General features: G+C 45.6%; 1 protein-coding gene across 1 annotated transcript in view; it reads right to left on the reverse strand.

Moving 5' to 3' along the window:
* Positions 1-1,356: 1,356 nt before the first annotated feature.
* The window catches only part of PTPN14 (protein tyrosine phosphatase non-receptor type 14), a 98,668-nt gene continuing 81,829 nt past the window's right edge, over positions 1,357-18,195 (reverse strand). Inside the window, 6 exon segments of the mRNA XM_088016715.1 lie at positions 1,357-1,485; positions 6,882-7,045; positions 11,006-11,240; positions 13,078-13,206; positions 16,208-16,426; positions 18,000-18,143. Coding sequence (XP_087872841.1) covers positions 1,357-1,485; positions 6,882-7,045; positions 11,006-11,240; positions 13,078-13,206; positions 16,208-16,426; positions 18,000-18,143 — 1,020 coding nt within the window.

Below are 18,195 nucleotides of genomic sequence, written 5' to 3' on the forward strand. Positions count from 1 at the left end.
AATCGTGTGGAATATGATTTACTGTGTACTGACCTTAAGAAGTTGAGGACAATGACCAGCGTAGGTTCAGGAAGAGACACAGAAGCTGCCAAGTGCCCAGAAAGGGCGGGGGGGGGGGGCGGTGCATGGAGAACAGGGAAGCAGTGAAGGGCTTCGTGCGAGACAAATCCCCGCACCTTGCATCCAGTGGCCAAAATGTGGATGACAGGGTCCTGAGTGGGCTTAGGTCTGCTCTTGCAGGCCAAAGCGTGCAGTGAGAGCTGCACAGCGGGGAGGGGGGCTCGTACTCGGTGCGCTTCCTGGCCAGGGCCCTGCCACCTGAGTGCCAAACAGCCCCCGTCAATCAGCTTTCCCAACTGTTCCTTTTACAGCTTTTCCAATGACCCGGTGACTGATGGAAAGACAGAATGTACCCAGCACCTCGACCTTCAGGCCCCCACCCAGCACACACATCCTATTTAAATAAGAAACGGTATCAAGGGCCTGCCCGGCTCCTTTCTCTTCCTACTCGGGTCCATTATCCTCTCTTAATCAGGCAGGAGGCCTAGCTGCACAGATGGCCTGGCCCGGAGCCCCAAAGACCACCAGACGGGGGCCCACTGAGCAAACAGGGAGCGGTAAGTAGCAAATGTCAAGGGTGCAGTGCCCGGCAGGCAACAGAGGCTCCGGAGTCCAAAGGAAGGAGTGTTGAGAAAGGTACAATACAGAGCTCCTGGCTCAGCCTGGGTGATAGGCAGCATTTCCTCTAGCTGTTCCTGTCTTTACCTTGAGCTGCTGAGGGTGAGGGCAGAAAGGAAGAAGGGAGGCCATCAAGGCTCGGGAGCCCCCAAATAGAAGAGAATAGTGGGTTTGGTTTTGTTTTTTTTCCTTCAGGGAAGGGCCTTGGCCCTTATCCTTTTATTTTAGAATGAATTCATTTTCTTGCCATCTTAGATTTGGACGTGAGCGATCAGGCTGATGAATTTCAGGGTCGGTTACTAATCTGGCTGCAACTTCACTAGAGATGTGTTCCCTTTATGCCTCTGTCCTCCAAACGATCCACCAGGCAATCTTCCCTACTGACATATTTACAATGCAGATCAGTCAAAATACGGTTCAAATGAAAAGTACTATATTATTGTGAAAACTGAATTACAATGATTCACAGAAGTTATCCAAAAGGGGAAAAAAAATAAATTATCTCATATAAAATAATATATGATGTTTGTGAATAATCTTGGCTCCTGTCTTCAGGGAGCCCATGACCTGCCTGCTCTGGCCATCCACGCCCTGCTGGGGGAGCAGATGTTGTCTGGAGGTGCCTCCCCATCGGCAAGATGGAGCTGGGTCCCTCTTCCAGTAGCTGGGGTGGGGGTTTTAAATGAGTCTGGAGTTTTGGAGGAACTGGATGAGGACTTGGTAGACAAACTTGTACTGAGCGATGGTCTGGATCATGAACATCCTTTGCTCCCTGAGGAGCCGCAGCATCATGGGCACTTCCACCTTCTGCAAGAAAAGAGAAAAAGCACAAGATCCTGAGATGAGAAGCTGCCCCTGGGTCCTTCCTCATTCCCTCATCTGCGAAGCTTTTGCTCACTGCCTATTTGTAGGTACAAGAGAAAGCCAAGGGCTTGGCCCCTCTAGGGTTTCCCAATCAAAGACCTGCTACCAGCACCTGGAGAATCTGGTTGTCATGTGCCACTGATACTGGTGTGATACTTTAAATACACACCCGTCCGTTCGAGAAAACCCAGAGGCTGCAGTTACTTATACCGGACTGGTACTCTCAACTCCACCAGGACTCCGTGGGAGGATTTAAGACATCTCTGGGTCTTAGTTTCTTCATTTGTAAAGTAAGAATAGTGATGCTTTCCTCCAGCAACAGCGTGGCCTTGCCCAGGTTAGCAACACTTCCTCAGCAAGAAGGGCGGGTGACCAGTAGTACCCACCTCATGGGATCCAACAATGAAAGGCAGATAAGGCATTTAGCAGTGTCTGGCACATGCTGAGTTCTTAATAAAGACTACCCATTATTATTAATAGTAATGAACTGAGAACAATCATACCTATCCTGCCACCTCACAGAATCATGGTCATTATCAAGTGAGATAATTGATGGGTAAAACTTGAAAACATCAAAGTACAATCTCTGAACACAGTCATGTTGGTTTGGTTGGTTGGTTGGTTGATTTTTTATTCAGTTGGTCTTTCTGTTTTTATCTCTACCCCTCACACCCATTTTCAGAAATACTATCAATTCAGTGTTTGGGGTCTTCTCCAGGATAACTAGGCTGCTTCTCAGCTTTTCTTTGCCCCCCGCCTTTTTTTTTTTTTTAAGTTCGTATTTAAATTCCAGTTAGTTAACATACAGTATAGTTCAGGTGTACAATACAGAGATTCAACACTTCCATACATCACCCTGTGCTCATCACAACAGTCGTATTTAGAGTGAAAAACCTTTCACTAAAAATATCTTGACTATTAAATGAGATCGCCTGTGTGTCAATTCTTTGAGAATACAGAACCAGCTTCAACGGAAGGGAATTCATAATGGCAGCTCGTCGGTGTCCGAGGAGACCAGAGGCTCCGCTGAGTCATTTCCATCCTCCTGGCCCAGCCAGGGCAGAAGTATCATAAGAGTCCGCAAAGCCAGTGTGGCCTCGGCATACTGCCCCTACTCTGGGAGCGCCCCCCCCCCCCGCCGCCGCCCCCGGGCAACACCGCCCCCGGGGAACACCGCCCCCGGGCAACACCACCCCTGTGAAGTTATCAAGGATGGAGGAACCACTGGAGGCCAAACAGTACAAACTCAGCTGTAGATCTTTTCTTACTTTACAAGTCATTTCAGCAACTTCCAAACTTTGTGTAGACACGACACAGCACATGCCAGCCTTCTTAGTTGCTCTTCTCCAAAAACAGTTAAATAATGCGCACCACAGACTTAAAGGCGACAGAGGCAAGTCCCCAGGAATAAGGAAAGAAAAAGGCATGTGAATCCTCAAACTGTTAGTCAAAATATACAGCCCACAGCATAAGCTTCGAACTAGTGGGTCTTTGCCTACACGATCCTCCAGAGTAACGGACACCATGATGTCCAACCCAGAGGCACCTAACAATGAACTTATATAAGAACCCACTGCCTGATGAGCATTGCTGAGTTGGGCACTGAAGATACAAAGACAGATTAAAGCTGCTTCTCCCCTGTTCCCGCCAAGGTTTTGACAGCGAGGTTGGGTCACATGAGCTCGGGTCAGGCTTCATCTGCCAAACCCTGGCCTTCACACTTCCTGGCTGTGGGACAGACACGTCCCTTCATCTACTTGTGCCTCGGAATCTGTCACACAAGGGCATTACTGGGACCTCTCTCAGAGTAAAGGTTACTGTGAAGGCTACTTGAGTTGTAAGGCTCCTAGAATGGTGTTGGCACATGGTAAACACTCAGTATAGGTTGGTGGTTGTTCCCATAATGTTGTCATTATTGTCATTGGCATCACACCTTTCCCCTCTGCCACCTCCCTCACATCATCCCCTGCACCATCAGGACACCCACCTCCTCCACCTCTGCCACCTCCCGTACCTCCAGCTCCACCCACCATCATGATCATTCACAGCCCTCAAGAGGGTATGTTATCTGATAAGGGGCAGGTAGAAACAAGACAAAGAAAGTTCCCCTGGTAATCAATGAGGGTCCTAGTTGCCTTGAAGATTCATTCCCAGAGTCTCTGCTGTCCACTGTCCCTAACCCCAAGGAATCGCGTGCAGCAGTTGGTGTTGGCTCAGTGTTGTCTAGAAGGCATTTTCTCCTCTCTGCCCCATGAAGAAGGGATAACTTACTCAGAAAAGCAGCAAGATAAGACATCTCATTATTTGGCTAGTGAGAACCTAACCTTTTATTATGAACTAATCTAGGACAGAGCACTAAATCCAGGGGGGCAAGGGAGAGTATCGCAAACCATAAAACTAATGCTTTCTAGAAAAAAAAGTATAGGCATTAAAATGTCAAGCTAACCTTCAGGGACCCACCCAAAGTGCTGGGCCACCAAGAGGCTTGTCAGCACAGCCTGGGAGAGCTCCCTTCCCTCCTCACCTCACAGCTACCTGACCTCACTGCAAGCATCTTTATTTCAGGAAAAAGAAAAGGCATTTCACTGACAAAACTAAAACTGTATGGATTACAGACTAAAATATAAAGTATGCTAAATCCAGAAGCCATGGAAAGAAGGCAGGGAAGTTGAGAGAAAAACAGAACATACAATTTCATATTTATTTGCCAAAATCTTCGCTTAAAAAATAAACAAAAAAGGTAAACATGTTCCACTCTTCTCTTGAAATAAGGGTTTGACTCTTACTAGCCAGGCCTGAAGCAGAACAAAGTAGAGAACTTTTTCCCCCAACCATCTCCCAATAGCAGTGATGGGAAATGGGACAGATAAGGCTGGCTATATTTGTGCTAGGGGAAGGGAAGTGAACAATATGAGTCATCTTGCTATCTTTGAATATCAATGGGAACAGAAGTCCTTTTTGGACTGACCATGTTCCAGCAAAGAATGTTCTGGCATGCAACTGGGCATTGAGGAAATCCACTATGTTTGGACACACTGTAGAGAATTTAATCACCCTGAGCCCTCACCAAGTCCATGCGAGGCCCTAATGGCCGAATCCCTCACTCAGCACCACACTGGCTCGGACATGTGCTGTTTATGTTCTACTGGGCCAATAGCATCTGGTGGCCAATGAGCCTTCATGTCATCACATTACTGAGACTCAGCTTTTGATGGGTCTCCAAAGAGCTCAGAACAGAACCATCTTTCATGTCAGACAAGACAGACAGAAGGGGACTGTGGGGAAGACAGGGACACAAGGGGGTGGTAAGGCGGCCCGGTGGGGAGGGGATGATGATAAGGCCCTTCGCCCTCCTCCAGAGGCCAGTGGTGTCTCCGGTGGAGCTCGGATACACTCAGGTCACGTATACCCCGATTCCGCTTCATCTCTTTCCATCTCTCCAGCACCGAGTCGATTTGGGACTCAATGGCAAGCTCTTCAGTCTACTAGACCCTTCTAGAGACTTCCAGAAGTGACAGGGGAGCAAACCAACAAGAAATCTCATGATGTGAGACAAAAGGATTAAAAACTCACAGAGAATGACAAAATTCCTGTTAGGCAGTCTCAGCTGACTCTGCGATGGGCATTTTGCTCATCAACAGAATGCCTGTTTTTAAAAATGGGCAACTTCTGGTATAACTCTGATTCTACTTTTTTTTTTAAAGGTTTACTTTAGAGACAGAGTGTGTGAGCAGGGTGGAGGAGAGAGAAAGGGAGAGGGAGAGAAGAAGACTCCCCGCTGAGCATGGAGATCAATTCCATGACCCCTAGATCATGACCTGAGCCAAAACCAACTGCCTGAGCCACGCACGCACGTGGATTCTACTTTTTAGCAGCACATTCATATATACAGACTCAAAGTTTCCAAATGAACTATATATAGGCAGAGAGTTTAAAAATCCTTTGAACATGTTCAAACTTGGTATTTATTGTTTTCCTGGAAGTTTCAATATAACACATTTTTGTAGGGGCAATATTTAATCTGATTTTCAAACCACTGAGTAAATCCATATATTATACCAATTCTCCCACAGAACATGCATTGTCACATTCCCTAATTTAACAACTAATGAGCCACTTCAAAAGTTTCCTTGGATTGTCCAAGCTGTAGGTACTTTTTAAATTTTTTAAAATATATTTATTTATTGAGAGAGAGCAAGAGAGAGCACGAGCGGGGAGGAGAGGGAGAAGCAGGCTCCCCGCTGAGCAAGGCTCGATCCCAGGACCTTGGGACCACGACCCAAGCTGAAGGCAGACGCCTAACTGACTGAGCCACCCAGGCGCCCCTGTATAATTTGGGAATGGGACAAGAACCAATGGCACTTGGCATCTGCCGGCAGAGTGAAGACAGAAAGAACTCGGGACCAGGAGGTAGAAGACCGCACTTCTCACCTTAGCACCACTGCTTGAGAGCCACGTGGCACTGGACAAGTCACTAAATTGTTTCTGGGCCTCAGTTTCCTTTTCTGTAAAACAGGATGACTGACACGTGCCTGGCTCCTCTACACGGCTGTTCTGAAGACCCCAACTAAGAACGTCAATAAAATAAGCGAAAGCCATTTAAAACCCCCAAAGACCCATGTGAATAAAAGGCTGAAGAATGGTTCTTTAGCCTCAGATTTGATTTGATCTCATCTCCATGAAATCCAAAGCCCCTCTGTACGACTCCCTGGCCTTGAGCAGCAGGGGGACACCCCACAGCCGCAGCTCACCTCTGTGGGGAGAAGAGCGAGGTGTCCAGCCCTGGCATGGGCAGGCCATGTCTGTGCGCTCAGAGGCTCGACCCTGCTGTGCTACCCCACTGCCCGTCTAGACGAGAGCAAACGACCCTCTTCAGATTAAACCTCCCTCTGAAGAACAGAAGACACTGATCCAGTATACACATTTTCACATAGGATTTTGGCCAAAACACATCCCAGAAACGCAAGTCGCATCTAGACAATCTGTGACCAGATAACCCACCGTGGAAGATGATCCACGATAAAACTAGACCAGCTACAAAACACCACAGCCTCCTGGAAGCAGACGCGATGCAGAGCAGACCTTCCTCAGTGTTTCCTATCTCACACTTCCATCTCTTTCTTGCGTGTGTTATCTGCATGTCTACACAGAGCAGAGAAAGGCGGATGATAAGAAAGGCTGTAAATGTCAGAGGCCAACTAGGAATCATGGATCTGGAAAACTCTTGTCAGAAGACAGGAAATGAAGCCCTGGAAATGAAAAGGGCCCCGGGGAAGGTCTGGCTGCGGTGTAGATTTGTCCCCAAGGTGGAGTATTCAGGAAAGCGGCGAATGACTCACTTCATTATGCTCCAGGCAGTAGATCATCAGCTCAGAAAGAATGACCACGCCGGTCCGCCCCACACCAGCGCTGCAGTGGACAACTATCGGGGGGTGCAGGCTCCGGGTGCCTTCCAGCATGCTGTTGGTGTGGCGCCGGACCGACTGGATCTCCTCCAAGTAGGCTGCAAGACAAAATGCAAATCCCGTCACCAAAGTCCTACATGGCTTTGCGTACGAGAAGGTGGGGGGTGGGAAACGGAGGGTGAACCTTTTTTTGTTTTGTTTTTTAAGTGACAATAATTTACAGTTCTTACAAGACCCTAATTATTTGGCTGGTACCCGCGGTACGGTCCTGGATCCAGAAAGGACCAGCTGGGAGTCAATTAGTCCATGGGAGAATTTGTTCTTTAAATTAAATAGTTCTTTTTTAAAAATTAAATTCTGTTTTCCCTCTGCAAATCCCAAAGTCCCCCAAGCAGATGATTCTCGACATTACTTACAGCAATTCCTACTATTAACAGACTGGGATCAGAACACCAGCTAGGTCCCCTTGAAACGCCTGCCTGTCAGAGCCAATTTCTGGTGGGAAGAGCATCCATCTGCCCCTTCCTCCTTCCCCTCACTGAATGAGTGAATGTCAACTGAGGCTTGACTTCGTTTTTAGATTTTAAAATAGGCTTGTGGCGGGGGTGGGGGTGGTTCCCTGCTTTTCAGCTTAGATTCCATGTGGTCATGTCAGCAGCTCAAGTTGAGCCCTCCCCTTTCTGGAGGCAACGTGTGTGTGGACTGGAAGGGTCCTGTCACCTCCCGCGTCCCTCCTGACATCCGCCTGGCTCTGCAGGGCTGCGCAGGGGTCTGCTCACTATTCCAATTGGGCATGAGTGAAAAATTACAGCAGTACAAGCCTTAATGATTTTTCTTGTTCATGGGCATGAGAAAAAGGAAAAGCCTATAAAATGTAATCCTCAAACAGTCCAAGAACCGGAAAAAGACAATTAGTAATAGAGATTTTATAGTTGCTAGCTCAGGGGAGAAACGGATTTAAAGATTCTTGATACTCAGAAAATCTCATCCCGATGCGGCATTGCAAACAAGACTGGGGAAGTGCTCAAATTGTTGGAGAGAAAAAAAAGTGAGTTCAAACCCGTCTAGTAACTTAGAAGCATCTGTTTACATACAGTTAACATGAACTCCTATTTGCCTTTATAACATTAATGCAATTAAAAAGTCATCTGAAGGGGTGCCTGGGTGGCTCAGTCATTAAGTGTCTGCCTTCGGCTCAGGTCGTGATCCCAGGGTCCTGGGATCGAGCCCCGCATCGGGCTCCCTGCTCCGCAGGAGGCCTGCTTCTCCCTCTCCCACTCCCCCTGCTTGTGTTCCCTCTCTCGCTGTGTCTCTCTCTGTCAAATAAATAAATAAAATCTTTTAAAAAAATCATCTGAAGTAGTTTACCAAATTAAGCTATTACTACCAACGCCATCACCACCAGTAATGTAAAATGAGCTAGAACAAAACCAAACAGAGGGAAGGCAATCTGAGATGACCAGAGTAGTTACTATCCGGGACCAACGTGAGCTAAATACCGTGCATGGAATTCTCCTCAGTTTTTCTGTAAGAGAGGAGAGAAATTTGGTGACCGTGCACTCTCTGACAAAAAAGGCAATGTTCACACACAAAAGAGAGCCTTTTCTTGTGCTAAATTTAAGAAGAGAAGTAAAAGGAATATTGATCCATAAAGCAGATGCTACCACCACATGGAGTTTCATAAAACACAGAAAAACTGGATTAAAATGGATGCTCTCTCTAGCAGTCACGTTAATAAAGTTCCTTAAGCTGTAACTCAGTGAAGACTTCTCCAGGCTGGAAGACAATGTGCCCTAAGTCCCCTGCCTGCAGGGAATCTAATTTAAACACAGGCAAAAATCTTTTTAAATTCCTAAAAACCTGGAAGAGCCAACAGTTCGAAGACCCCCACCCCCCAACACATTTAAATTTACATTGTTTAAAAATATTCTCTATGGCAGTGCCTGGGTGGCTCAGTCCATTACGCATCTGACTCTTGGTTTTGGCTCAGGTCATGATCTCTGGGTCCTGAGATTGAGCCCCGCATGGGGCTCCACGCTTGGCAGGGGGTCTGCTTGAGATTCTCTCTCCCCCTTTTCCTCTGCCCCTCCCCACCCGTCTGCCCCCACCCCACTCTCTCTCTCTCTAAAATAAAAAATAAATCTTTTAAAAAATATTCTGTTTTTCAGTAATTTAGATGGGCCTTCCTTAAATTGGTTCTGATTGAGAAGATCGGACTATAATTTTAATCACCTTATAGACTCAAATCTTCTATCAGGGCTGTTCGCCAATCATCAAACTGATCTACTTTTATTGTTTCCATTTTCTGCATCTTGGAGATAATTCTAGTAAATCAATTAGCAAAAGATTACCAGACAAAAAAATTTAAAAGAGCACCGTTTCGAGGAAAGAGAGTTCTACAAAGGTCCCTGCCCTCCTTAGGAATATTTGGAGCTACAGGTAACTGTCTGACCTCAGGCGAGGCACTAACCCTCTCTAGATCATGCTCTAGGGCATGCTCATGCCCTCCTTAGGAGTATTTGGAGCTACAGGTAACTGTCTGACCTCAGGCGAGGCACTAACCCTCTCTAGATCATGCTCTAGGGCATGCTCATGCCCTCCTTAGGAGTATTTGGAGCTACAGGTAACTGTCTGACCTCAGGCGAGGCACTAACCCTCTCTAGATCATGCTCTAGGGCATGCTGTAGGTCCTCGGGTTCCCATCCCCCTCCTGTTCTGTTAGTGACTGCCCCTCAAGTGCCATCATCACTGCCCCAGTGGGAAATGAAGTCCTTGCATCAGTGAACACATATACATCAGAAGCTTCCTGCTGGAACTGGTTGAAATGGCACTTGTAGGTTCTTGGGAACCTATTCTCTCTCTCTCCCCCTTCTCCTCTCCGCATACCCCAATTCTAAGTAAATATCAAACTAAAATCAAGCGTTCGATGTTATCCAACCTGCAGGTGATGTTCCCACTGTTGTCTGCTCTCAGCTGGACAGGCAACAACATCTCAGTAAAAAATCTGCCAAGAGCCCGAGGTCTCACCGGGAGAGGCAGGAATGCCTTGTCCCCACAAGTGCAGGACAATTAAGCCAGACTGTGGGAAAGGAATGGGGAGCATTGTAGCCATTACCAAAAAGCAGATGGTGGCAATGTCAGATCTCACACCCCGGACTGCCCTCACTGGCCTGCCTTTCTCATGAGACCATGAGTGCCTTCAAAACAGAGACGGTCTCTTTCCTGCATTCTAAGAGCCTGGTCCACAGCCTGCAATGCAGTGGGTACACACTCAATTTCTGGCTTTTCAAACAAAGTATTGCACATATTCTAGGTCAGTGAGCTTCTAAGGAAACCATACTCTCTCAGAAATATATTGATGAATTCAAAAATGATGGTTTCAAAAACAAGTTGATTCCAGTAATTGCCAGTATCTTAATCAGAGGTAACCAGAAAGTACTCATTGAAATTTCTGCTATACGGAAGGGAAATGCAGGGCTTATGAGACACAAACCCCCATGAAAAATAAAAAATAAATGTTTTTTACAGGGTTGTGTAACTATCACCGGGATCCATTTCTAGAATTTTTCCATTGCCCCAAACAGAAACTTTGTTCTCCTCAAACAATAACTTTCTATTCTCTACTCCCCCTTTCCCCTGGTCCCTGGTAACCTCTACTACATCATTTCTACCTCTGTGAAGTTTTCAATTCTGGGTACTTCATTAAAATGGAATCACACAATGTTTGTCCTCTTGCGTCTGGTTTCTTCTACTTAACATAATGTTTCCAAGGCTCAGACATGGGACATCTGTCAAGAGCAGCCATTTATTGAATATCCAAAAGCCTACATAAGATAGAATGAACTAGTTTACCACAGTTTCAGCTTATTTGGGTAAAAGGTAAGGAGACTATGATAAATGACACGTATTCTTCTCTGTTCATACCATATGGAGGGACATATACTTCAATAACATAATAGTTTTGCCACTTATGAGAAAACATCTCTTTCCATTTCACTTCCAACTGATCAGACCATGGAGGCAGCTGGTAAAATTCTGACTGCAAAGAAGAAACTTACATAAAAATCCTTGGACATCCTCTGGGCAGCCGTGATCTGGCCAGTCCGTATACTGCAAATGCCACACTGTCCTTTCCTGCCCAGACAAAAGATGCTTGACCTTCAAGCCTGTGGTTGCATAGCAACCAGAATCTGTTCGGAACTTTGTGGTGACCTTGAACTTGCCGTAGGTGGCTGAGCTGTGCTTGGAACCCAGTTTGGGCCAGTATCGATGGCTCTTGGTTCTTCCGCCTTCCTGAATCACACACAAAAGCAAAACTGGAAATAAGTCAGGGGAAGCTCTTATCCTCTGCATCTTAAAATCTGAGGACAGAGGAAATGCAAGTAGCTTCTAGGTCACGAACTCAGGGCACTGTGCAGTCTCCATCACAGGGGAGATCCCACGCATTGACGCTAAGACCTAATAAGCTTCACAAGGGTAGTTACAGCAAGGAAATACTCAGAAGACTGACAACCGAGCTGCAGTCGCAGAAGAGCTAGTGGAGAGGGGCCAGAAGCAGGAACCAAATGGGGTCTATCTATAAGGTTTGCACAGTTATGTCACTGGAGTCGGGGGTGGATCAGACGGCGGCTTGGAAGGAACCCCAGAGCAGGAAGTGTGAAAGACACCTGCCTCTTTCACTGACCAATCCTGTGAAAGTAGGTTTAGCTTCAATTTCTATCACTCCTAAGTGTCCAAGTGGATGACAGATTCCAAGAGACTCTAAGCTTCTGGCGGCCACACAGATCACCAGCCTTCGTGTCTGTCAGGCTGGCCTCCTGGTCACCCTTTCGGCTCAACTGCAACCTCTTCGGAGGGCCCTTGGCTGTGCATCTGATTGAAGGCAGCCCCCCCACCACTCTCTATCCCACCCTCCCTTCCGCTTCCTTCGTGGGTGGCCGTGACTCCCACTGAGCTTCCTTTATTTGTTCATTTTGTATGGTCCCTCCCACCAGGACGGAAGCTCCCTGGGGACAGGGATCACGCCTATCTTGTCGGCCACCATGCCCGGGAGATCAGCACAGATGACACACTACATTGAGTTCAATGAATCCCTTCCAGTAATGAGATCTGATAAGACGATAAAACGACTCCAGAGATTTTATGGAGAATTTACTCTTCATGGGAAGTTTATATGGGTCAGCTGAGAGAAGCACCACTGGCTTTAAAGGGCTTGAAGTGCCTTTCACCACTATCTTCTTAAGGGGCGGTTCTGGAAAGCAACTGCTCAGAACAGTCAATGAAGGAAACGTGTTTTTTGTTTTTTGTTTTTTTCAGTTCATTGCTCCCCGCCCTTTAAAACTTTGTAGGAAGAGGGTAGGCCTTACCGTAGATACTGGTGAAAGACAGATGAAGCAGGTCCCTTAAATGACTTCAAAACAGAAGTTAAAATTTCATGAAAGGAAGAGAAGGAAGCGGTTAACATAAAAAAAAAATTGAGAATGTGACAAGAGAAGAAATACAAAACTTCTTCCCTTAGAGGCGGCAAGCTCGGAGCAAACTGCTAGGTTGACCGGTTTTTATAACACCACGCAGAGTTCTCTAGTTACAACAGAAAAACTATGTTTGACTTGGCAAAGACAGAAAAAAATTTTTTTTTTCCCCTCTCCCCAAAGAATAGAGAGACCTCTACAGGAACAACAGTTTCTGGTCTCTTTTCAGCTGATAAGCATGAAGCTGTGTGGGGCTGGCTATGCCCGAGGTGGGGAATGTGTGCCGATTTACCCACAGCAGCCCCCAAGTTCTCCCTCAGATTCCAGGGGAAAGATGATTGCTTTGTTTGGCACACAAAAGTGAGCTGGCTGAACCGAAGTTTGGTTCTTATTTGTTTGATTGATTTTAGTTTATGGCAGTCTAAGGAAAAGCGCTAAAGAGCTGGATGAAAATGGGACACGACAATAAATTATCTTTGGGAAATAAAACAAATCCATGTGGGAGAAGAGAAAAGAAATGGGTCCCAGAGAGAAAAAGGATTTGCAGGGAAATGGTGCTGTAGGAAGCAGGATGAGGCAGTGAGGTCACCAGATGCAAAGCTGATCTCTGGCCACCCCCCCGCCCCGGGAACAGACGGCTGTACCCCTGGTGCCCTTACCTCTTCTGCAGTGACCATGGCGATCACGTTCGCTCCCTGCTCCCACACCATCTGCCAGAAGTCGTGACATGTGTGTGGCAGGGGCCCCTGAGTAGCTATGTAGTGCCATTCTGCCCCACCAACCACCACCTGGAAACCAAGGAAAGCAATTGTAAATGAACCCCAAATCCAGGACAGCATTACCTGCTGACCATGGGAACATCTGTCTCTACCTGAAAACCCCTGATAATATTTTTTTGGCCAAATGGGTTAGTGCCATTATCAAAAAGCCTGGGGACACATTCTCACATTTAAATACTTTTTGCCACTCAAGCCTATTAAAATACACCTAATTTTTGTCTGTAATTTCAAATTATATACAAACCAGTGTTAAAAACACATACACATTACATGACCCTATGGGTGTGTATAACCTAACAGAATTTGTTGCAGAAACAATACTTGTGCTTACTATGTGCGATGTACTTTGATCGTTTCTATTCTTTCCTCTTCTCTATCTAGTCTATTTAAAACACACACATACAATTCAAAACTGGTCCTGATTACTAAATTGATTTCACACCCCACGATTATACCGTGATCCACAGTTTGGGGGCACAGTACTCTCTGGCATCCTTTTAAACAATGAAAAAAAAAAGTGTTCATGAAATAACATCCCTTTGGAAGCGATGCCTTTGTACCGATGACCTATGAACTGTGTCATAAACCTCCATCATTCCCGCTACTCCGTGGTGCCATATACGGTAGGGGTGTTACAAATGCACTTAAATCAACAACACATGATATTTGATTGTTAACTTCTCCCTTGTGCAGTACCACAGTATCCAAACAAAATTTGGAGTCATGAGATGATTTTGGATAATAAAAGTATTACCCCATGCAGCTCAGGGTGATCTTGGGAGGCTAATTCCGCAGCTATTAAGTATCAGTGGCAGAGAGTCATGAGGAAGTCGTGCCCAAAGTGTTGAAGGTCATGCCGTCAGGGTGAAACCGTGCCCGGGGGGGGGGGGCATTTTTTCTGTGTTCCTTTCCATTCCTGTGCAAAGTCAGGCCTCCTTAGACATCCACCAGTGCAAATCTCTGGATAGCTCTTGGAGCATGAAGTGATCATTGTTTGAAACTTTTTTCCCTCATTTATTTTATGAAACTATACACTAACTGGATTCCAACAAAAACAATGTCAGCTATTGTCTCATTACACAAGACATGTTTAGGTCAAAGCTGGCAAGCAAAATCCATTTTCCAAGTACTGGTGGGAGATAACATTCATATATTGGCTGGCTGGCCAGGTTTCGTTTATCTGTGGAATTGTGATTTTAGACATTAGCCTCTCTGGCACCCAAAATATAGGAACCATAAATACTTCCAGAGTATGCGGCTGCCTGGGGCCTTTCAGCAAATTCCAAGTATTGACAGGAGGGCATTAAAAACTGCATTAAAAACACAACAACCAATGCTACTGAGGTAGATTTCACAGATGTGATGATTCTACCTCTGGAGCAAATCAATCTCTGCTCTGTGTTAATAGCTGCTTGGAACCCAGGGAGAAAACATTGGCAAGATACACAACTCTATTCCAAAAACACAAGGACAAGTTCTTGCAAGCTCTATGGGTCTATTAAATGCACCCATGTCTAACTCAGATCCACAAGATGAAATGTAAGCCTTGGAGAATACAGACGAAGGGGATGCTTCTGTTAACAATACCCAATGGGCAAGAGCAGATGGAAAATGACGAAGGATATTTGGCCCAAAGAAGAAGATAGCACAGTATAGCTATGTCAGATTCCAAAGACATTCTATCAAGGAGCAGCTGTGCGATTTGTATCTTTGTTTGATTCATTATTTTGGTTGTTATTCCATAATCTAAATTAAGCCCAGGAAACTGACTAGCGTCAGTTTACGTGAGAGTTTCCTGAGGTTCATTTTTTATAGTTTTAGTTTTCACTCTCAAAAACTAAAGTACCCAATATGATCCACAATTGTTACTCCTTTACATTTTTTAACAGTAGTTTCTGGTACTTAAAGATATACATGGAGTTCTCTATGCTCTGTGTACAAAACCCCTCCATCCAACCCCAGTATTCTTTTCCTATTCTGTCCTGCAACTATTATGACGGATACATGCACCAGACATCTGGCTGTATTTTAGAAGCTCAAAGGAAACTACCAAAAATTCAGCTACAGTTGGAAAGTCCAATGAAGAAAGGAAGTAACTCCAAAGGCCAAAAACAGATTTATAAGGTTATGATCATAAAGGACTATTACCATGAACTGTGTATTACTTAAAAACATCCTGCTGTAATATTAGTATATGAATAAATTCTCCCACTGTGGAAATCAGTACATATACAGTGACATTCTAAGCAACTATGTTCTGTTACTAGGAAGACTGAGGAAGGTAAGCCATTTAGGAAATATTTAACCATATACACCTGTATCCAGAACTCTAAATTTTAGCTGGGGTCGAGCTACGCTAATTTTAAAGTTGATGAAATACTGAGATGTGAAGATTTGAAGTATCTGAAATACCAACAAAAATTTAACGATATTCATGCACTGAATAATGCGGTCAATCTTGCAAGAGTCACTATCAACCACACCTTTCTGGCTTGTGTTTAAATGAATCCACTCTTCTAAATAACATGCAAATTTGGGACTTCATCGGGACAGCACATAACCCGTAGCAGTACCAGGGAGAACTGGTAAGTTTCCGTTGCTCCTGAACATCCTAAAAACTTCATTGACAGGAGAAATACAATGCCTGCAACTTCCAGAGTCTCCATCATGTGCTAATTAGGAACTGAAGAGGACAATCCTCAGCTTTTCCCTGTGAGTGTTAGGGAGAGTTACAACTCAGAGAGGAAAAAGTGAAACCCTCTATGGTGAGCAGGCTGCAGAAATAGCTGACCTGAGGTTTTCCCTGAGGCTGCGAGGCTTCCTTCTCTCTGCAGAGACAGACATGCCCTTCCAGCTGACTGAGATGCACAGGAGTTCAAAACACTCCCTCGGGGGCTGGGGACGAGCCAAGATGCTCAGCCGGAGCCTTACGATTTTTTTTTTCTCCCTGCACATTTGCCCCTAACCCAGCGATCTTCCTCAAGCCTCCCCAACACGCTCCCCTTCTCACCTTGATGTGGGAGGCATTAATGTAACCTGTGTTATTCTCTTTGGTCGGGATCAGCTCCACTCTGTTCTCCTCATAGGGGACCACTTCGCGGATGCGGCTTCGCTCGGCGTTTTCGGGCAGAGTGGCCGTGCTGAAAATGCCGTTGGCCTTCTTCTTTGGAATCTGCTCATATTCTGTGAACACCATTCCCTCTTCTAGCTTTTTCTTCAGGGTTCTGAACTGCAAGAGAAACTAACCTTCAGCTCTCTGGATTACCTTATCCAAAAACTCCAAGTCAGATTCCTTTAAATATCTGCAGTGATCGTGTTAATAAGTAGTTTCAGGACATACAATGAATGCTTGATTATTTTGGTCTCCTTATTCACCATATTGCTAGTTTCTCTGGCCCAATAACCAATTTCCTTCTCACTCATGCTTTAAACAGAACCGGTCACTAAGGCCAGGCAAGAACTGAAATTCAACATCAGTATTTTCGTTATTAACACCTCTATTTAAAGTCCTGTGATAAGGGGCGCCTGGGTGGCTCAGTTGGTTAAGCGACTGCCTTCGGCTCAGGTCATGATCCTGGAGTCCCGGGATCGAGTCCCACATCGGGCTCCCTGCTGAGCAGGGAGTCTGCTTCTCCCTCTGACCCTCTTCCCTCTCATGCTCTCTCTCTCTCATTCTGTCTCTCTCAAATAAATAAATAAAATCTTAAAAAAAAAAAAAGTCCTGTGATAAGAATGTTCACCTTTAATTATCCAAACATCATCCTTTTCTCCGCTTCCAGAGCGGGCATTTTTTTTTCTTTTTGAGCTAAATTTAAGATGGTACTGGTCCACAGTTCCCTAGTTCTGAGGATGAGATTCTTTTATTTTCCCATGGCCAAACTAATTATAAAAACATGGTATTCATTGGATTAAATGCGGATTCCTCTAAAGTCCCTTCTGCCTTTAAAACCTTTCTAGTACTTCACATATACTGGCAGAAATCTAAAACAGGAATGTTACTAGCACTCTATTAAATTTACACACGTTTCGGGGTGCCTGGGTGGCTCAGTGGTTAAGCGTCTGCCTTCGGCTCAGGTCATGATCCCGGGGTCCTGGGATCAAGCCCTGCATCGGGCTCCCTGCTCAGCGGGGAGCCTGCTTCTCCCTCTCCCACTCCCCCTGCTTGTGTTCCCTCTCTCACTGTGTCTCTCTCTGTCAAATAAATAAAGTCTTAAAAAAAATTTTTTTTTACACATGTTTCTTAACTGGACAGGAATTTCGGGAACTAAAGGAACACCTTTCTTCACCTCTAAAACACTACCATGGATCTTCTTTCCGCTTTTCAAAACCAAAGTTCTCACAACGCATTATCCTAACAATGATAAATCAGCCATGCCTTATAGCCAAACAAGGGGATGGTCTATTAAAAGAATCCTTTAAGTGTTTGGGTAAGATAATCACTCCCTAAGAAAGGGTTCACAAAATTCATAGAGGTTTGAGAGCTGCGGCAAGGGCTTAACTTCTTCGTTTTGCAAAAACAGAAACAGGCCCAAAGAAACGGAATGACTGGACCAAGGCCACGCAGCCTGTTAGGGGCTGGTCCCGTTATGCAGGCATCACTGTGCTGACTTGACAAAGAAACTTGAGATGCTGGAAGGAATCAATTTAATACAATGCACACACTGGGTCTTGCTAATCTCAAATTGGAGAATTAATTCATCAAAGAAACCTTAGTGCTGGCATGTTTGGGCAAGGAGAGAGAGAGCTCTGGAATCCCAAGGCCACAGAGCATGAATCACACGTTTGACAAGCCCAGCGCTTACCCTCTCGTCCATGGGAACTCGGGTGGCATCAGCTCGACTGTCTTCCCGCCCTGAGACCCGGGCAACCGAGAGTCCATTCAATGCTGCCAACATGAGCGGCCGCTTCTGTGCCTCCAGGCTTGCCATCTTCTGCTTCTCTAGATTCTTGTGGCAAGAAAAGGCATGTTCTCATTGTTTATTATACGGGTAGAATGCT

This window comes from Eumetopias jubatus, unplaced genomic scaffold, assembly GCF_037043125.1.
Source record: "Eumetopias jubatus isolate StellerSeaLion01/CBP00866 unplaced genomic scaffold, mEumJub1_p1.0 scaffold_12, whole genome shotgun sequence".
In the NCBI taxonomy this organism is placed as follows: Eukaryota; Metazoa; Chordata; class Mammalia; order Carnivora; family Otariidae; genus Eumetopias; species Eumetopias jubatus.